This window comes from Chondrus crispus, genomic scaffold, assembly GCF_000350225.1.
Source record: "Chondrus crispus Stackhouse genomic scaffold, scaffold_40, whole genome shotgun sequence".
NCBI classification, from domain to species: Eukaryota; Rhodophyta; class Florideophyceae; order Gigartinales; family Gigartinaceae; genus Chondrus; species Chondrus crispus.
In genome coordinates, this window is record NW_005179326.1 from 100,564 (window position 1) to 105,913 (window position 5,350).

At 51.0% G+C, this 5,350-nt stretch overlaps 1 protein-coding gene across 1 annotated transcript; it reads left to right on the top strand.

The window, feature by feature from the left end:
• Nucleotides 1-3,009: 3,009 nt before the first annotated feature.
• On the top strand, nucleotides 3,010-3,189 carry CHC_T00006356001 (hypothetical protein). The gene has a single exon (XM_005718710.1). The coding sequence runs from the start codon at nucleotides 3,010-3,012 to the stop codon at nucleotides 3,187-3,189; it is 180 nt and encodes a 59-aa protein (XP_005718767.1).
• The last annotated feature ends 2,161 nt before the right edge of the window (nucleotides 3,190-5,350 follow it).

The window sequence follows — 5,350 nt, forward strand, 5'->3', positions numbered from 1 at the left end:
AGCCCTACATGAAATCAAAGCTGTTATTGGCGACAAGACAGCTTCGGAATTCGAACTTCAATTCGCCCCTCGCTGGCTTCTCCACAAACCGATAGCAGGAAAGAAGAAAAATGCGACGGAGCATACGAAGAGGTACGTCTCAAGACCTTGCCAAGAGGCTTGAATGTGAAACCTTCGCACCTATTCTTTTAGGTGAAGACGGATTCCGAAAAGTACAAGCTTCGACTGAAATGTCGCATGGTACCTCACAGCAACTGTGATAAAGACAAAGAAAAAGTTCGGAAGGACTCTGCAACCGCCCAATTACTCATCAACCGACTCGTGCATTCCGTAGCCTCCATTCTCAATATGGTCGTCGCTACGATCGACATAAAAGGTGCATACCTTCAAGGAGGATACCTGTCAAGAGATATGTATGCTCGGCCGCAGAAAAGATGGGCATCACCCGGTGTTCCCTGGCGACTCTCGAAGCCAGCTCATGGGATTGTGAGGTCTGGTTGTCTTTGGCAGTGGCCTTTCGAACGCTGGATGGCTGGTGAAGACATCAGGGAAGTCCCCTGGGCTTCCGCAGTTGTTTCTGAAGGTCGACCAAAACGGTCACATTGTAGTGGCCATATGCAAAGTTGTCGCCGACCTCCCTGCTGTCGATTCAAAGTCAGCCACTTCCGATTTCCAACAGTCTATATCGAAGCGATTTGAAGTTGGTCGGTTTGTCAGGAGTCGAAGGCTCATATCCAACCGCCTGCACATTTCCCAGGATGAAGACGGCACAGTACACATTGATATGGTCTCATATCTTGAAAACCCCAGCCACTGCCAGTCTCTCCAGGACGCCGGCAGGAGTCCGAAAAATTCACTCCAGTTGAGATCACCTCCTATCTTGGTATGGCGGGATATTTGAGATTTTTAGGGCAGGGCGTACTGCCAAAAACAGCCTTTGCTGCCGGTTACCTACAAAATTCTGCGGGATGACTTAAGATGGCTGATATTACAAACGATAATATGGTTGTCCGCGAGATCAAGAGCCTCGCCCCAAAGCTCACGTACTGTGCACCACCCTATCTCGAGCAGCAGCCCTCTTACCTCTGTTTCTCACATGGGAGTCATGGGTCCACATCTGATGGGCAGACTGGATACCTCTCTAGGGTATACCTGCTTGCAGGGGTGCGGGCCATACTGTCGACTGGCTAAGCTGCAAACAATCTCGTGTCGCGTTCTCCTTAATCGGCGCCGAAATTATGACTGCTGCTACAACTACCTATCGCGGTTCCTTGATGGCAGACAGTCTTCAACAGGAGTACGGATCACCATGCCCATTACCATTTGTGTTAACTGTCGACTCACACGGGTTATACTCATCTGTGACGACCTTACACGAATGAACAGACTACCGCTTGCGACCCTCCGTCGCACGCATGCGGGACTCAATCGAGATGGAAGAGTTCGCTTGTCAAAACTAAACTTGATAAATTCCTCAATACCACGGCTTGCAGTGTCGCGCACAACAGTACTTGCATCGTAACGAAGCGATGACCGCCCACAATCGCTGGTTCTCGGAGCACGGGCTGTCGGGAGGGGTGATCGATTCCGATTTCCCTTCACTGTGACACAAACACTACATTGGTGTGGCTCCACAGTAGGGGGGTTTCGGTTGTCAACATGTGACTCTCTCTCGAGTTTGACGGTGGCGATTATCGTTCGGTTTATTGTTGCGTTCCATTTATCGCGTGTGTTCTCATTTCATGGAGTCTTCTGGTTAAGATACTAAGTATTAATGCATATAAAGTGCTGGCAAAGCACTCTATACGGAGGTCCCTATATTAGTTCCAATTTCTCCGATAGACTATAGTTATCGATATTGAAGCTTGATATCAGCTTCTTCCTTTTGGTTCTCTTGTGTAACAAGAATTGACACGATACCACGCGATGGATCCTTGGTAAGCTGAATCTTGATGACGCCCTCACAAAACGGAATTTAGAGATGTATGGAAAGCTGAACCAAGTGATGGTAAATGGAACACTGGACCCTTCAACTTTCCAAAACGCAAAGAGAGTCCAGTTTACCTAGCAACTACCCGTCTTCATCGACAAAGTGCTTCCTTCTACTGGAACTTTCCTTAATAAACGGTTTCCTCTACTGCTTGCCTGTATTTTGCTTTCTGTGCATTTCAGTCGAGACCTTCCTCGATCCCCCATGACGCTTCCTCTTACCCACGGGTTGCTTTACGAAGAGAATAATCTCAGGAATACCTAGGAGCTGAACTCCGTCCCCAACACAAGCGCTGAGAGTTCTTGAGTCAATTTTCAACGCATACTTCTCTTCTGGATCTGAAACTAACTCCCGATTGGCATCTATCACGACAACGTGGTCGCTCACGTCACCCATGGCATCTAGCCCACCAAACCGAGCAATAAAAATGCCCTCTAGTTGTTGGCGAACCCACCCCCGCACTTCCGACACACCAAAGTCTCTGATCATCTCCAGGCGATGAGAACGGACGTGTTTTTCCACCCACGTCGCAGGTTGTCCTAAATTGGTCGCATGGAAAAGACCCACATTTAACATGTTCACGGCGGGTTCCTCTCCATACAATACAAAGAGTCCATTGCCAACTGCAACTCGAAGGCACTGCCCGCAAGGATATATACAAACGTTTGAACTCCACATCTCATCTGTACGGCGGAAACAGATTCACCCCGAGCGCCAGGACGGCTGGGTCTGAAGATCCGGTCCGCCTCGCGAAGACAGCTACTGTGAAGGTTGTGCAGAAAACGTGCTTCTGCACGCGAGTCGTACAAGATTTCAAACGTGTCACCTTTACCGTCGGAATTGGGCCGTCGTTCGACATCTGAGTCGATATCGCTGCAAATGTCGTCCAAGATGTCGAAGGATCCCAGGATATGGTGCGACTTGGCGGTGTGGAATTCAATGCGCCAGAAACGCGCTGAACTCCCACGAGGATCTCCGGACGCACGAAAGCCCTTTTCTGGAAACTGAAGGTCCTTATCATGCGAGTAAAACATCTGGCAGACTGTGTACTCCACAGTATCGGCGCCCCCGCCAATGCTCCTGGACCCCCATTAGGCAGGAAAACTAATCCGTTCGAGCTCTTCTTCGTCGTAGTGGTGCTCTGGCCGTGCAGAGAGACAACGCCAGAGGTCCTCCGTGTTTGGGGGAGGCATTCGTAATGTCTTGACGAATTCCTCCATCTGTATCGACACGGCCAACGAACCCCCTCGCACGAGAATCATTGTTCTCGATGCCTCTATCTCCATGCAGACCCGTAGCACTCGCTTCCCGACGAGAGGTATACGCCTCACATCCACCATGCTTGCAACGCTGCTGTCTCTCCATACCGTGGCCCACATGCGCTTATATCAGTTGCGGTCACGACAATAACGGCGCGGCATGCGAGAGAGAGGTGCGATGTACGTAAAAAGGTGAGATGAAGCCAGGGAGAGGAACGTGGTAGTGCGCTGGAAGTGCTCTGTAAGGGGAGAATGAAGTGGGAACCGCGTGCAAGTCAGTAAAGGACTCCAAAAGGGAGAATCGGTAGGGTCGCGCACGCCGAGTGTACAACTCCAGGGCCGCGAACTCAACTTATGAGTGTCAAGTATGGCACGGCGCAGTTGGGTGGTTGGGATCCAGACCTACGGCGTTTGAAACTATCGACGGTAATAACTCTCCGTCGCCGCCGTCGGTCATGGCCCAACGGGGGGCCTTGTATGCACTGTAATTCCATGGCACATGCAGCTCTCATTTAGTAATGATAGCTGCGACGGTGCGCTCGGCAAGTTCCAGAATTTGCGGGGGAAATTCTGGGGTACTTAGTTGTGGGGAGTAAAGTGTCCGAAAATCCGAGGGGGAGGAAAAATGAACCCTCGATGGCTTTTCGGTCTCTGACTTCGCTTCGCTCGATCTCCGGCTGCCCCTCTCTCTCCGCTGCGCCCGACAAGGAAACCGAGCCCGGACATCCGCCCGCCCTGTCGTGATCCCGCCGCAGAAAGACACCGTTAACGCTGTCCTTGACTTCCACGTTGCAGAAGGAAAAAGAGAACCGCTCGACGGGGACTCAGAACTACAGTGCACATGTCCTTGCCGGTTGTTTTTACAGATCTCTGGAAAAGATTTCTTTTTGAGCAGTACGCTTCTTAAAAACGGTGACTGTTGAATATCGCTGCTACAGTGCGCGAAATTAGAGTAAATACACCCATCGAGCATCACATAAACCATACTTACTGAGCCCCTTTCCAGGAATCGCTCCGTGTACAATACCACCGCAATGCTATAGATACGTCTATAGAAGCCAAATGGTGCATAAGAGCTTAGTGTTCTCAGGCAATTTATATAATAAATAGCCCGAAAATCGCATAAATTCGCAAAATTCTATACAGCACAGTACTTTGAAGGCACCGAAATAATCGTCGATTGCTCACTACGTAGTCAGAATACACAGGATCACTGAAAATCAGTGGTCCCCACCATCGTATTTGTACATTATTTTTGACCCCAAATATTTATATTCTGATTCAACATAACATTCGTATCAATTTCCAACCTTGTTTTCGTGCTTTACTTTTGCGTACCACTGATTAACATTATAATTTCTGATGAGCTTCATAAACGTTGCTGCGCCACGTGGTCAGAACGCTGCTCTGGATTAGTATAAACGTTGCTGCGCAACGTCGTCAGAACGCTGCTGTGAACAGCCACCCCTACCGAAAAGAACAGACTAATATGTTGTGTTCTCCTGTACTAATTTCGAGTTAATGGAAATTGGTTAGAAGGGTAAAGCCTCTATACATTACGTTGAATTTAAAGTGCCAAATGTTGTGCTCAAGACAAGATCCGATCTCAGATGTGCTGCATGTGCCGCATAGTTATAGGGCAGTCTCTGGTGCGGTGGCAACGGCTCGAGCGTCGACGGCGGGCGCGGCAGGTGCCGCTGAGATGACGCGGCGATGCGCCCGACCATGCCCGTGCGCGAGACGCGTGTGGCCGTAGGCGGGGCCGTCGGCCGGGGCGACGGGCATGGGTGGCTGCGGCGTGATGTGCCGGCCGCGGCGGGAGTTAGAGGGGCGGTGGGATCGGCAGGGGCGGCGGCTGCGGCCGGGTCGTGCATGGTGTAGACGGGGCGGCGGCCGCGCTTGGAGGCGGCGGTGGACATCGGCAGGGTTTGGGGGTAAGGGGGGACAGAAAACAAAGGGGAGGTGGTATGGTTTTCGGTAGGCGTCTGGGTTTGGGGGGCGGGGGAAGGCAAAGGAAGGGGGTCCGTAACGCGTAGAGGGGAGGGGTGGGTGCAACTGGGTGCAACTGGATGGATGCAAAAGGGGTAAATTTACAGTGCCG

Bases quoted from the DNA above. Each gene is read 5' to 3' on its own strand.
- CHC_T00006356001 (XM_005718710.1), top strand. From the start codon at position 3,010: ATGCGAGTAAAACATCTGGCAGACTGTGTACTCCACAGTATCGGCGCC.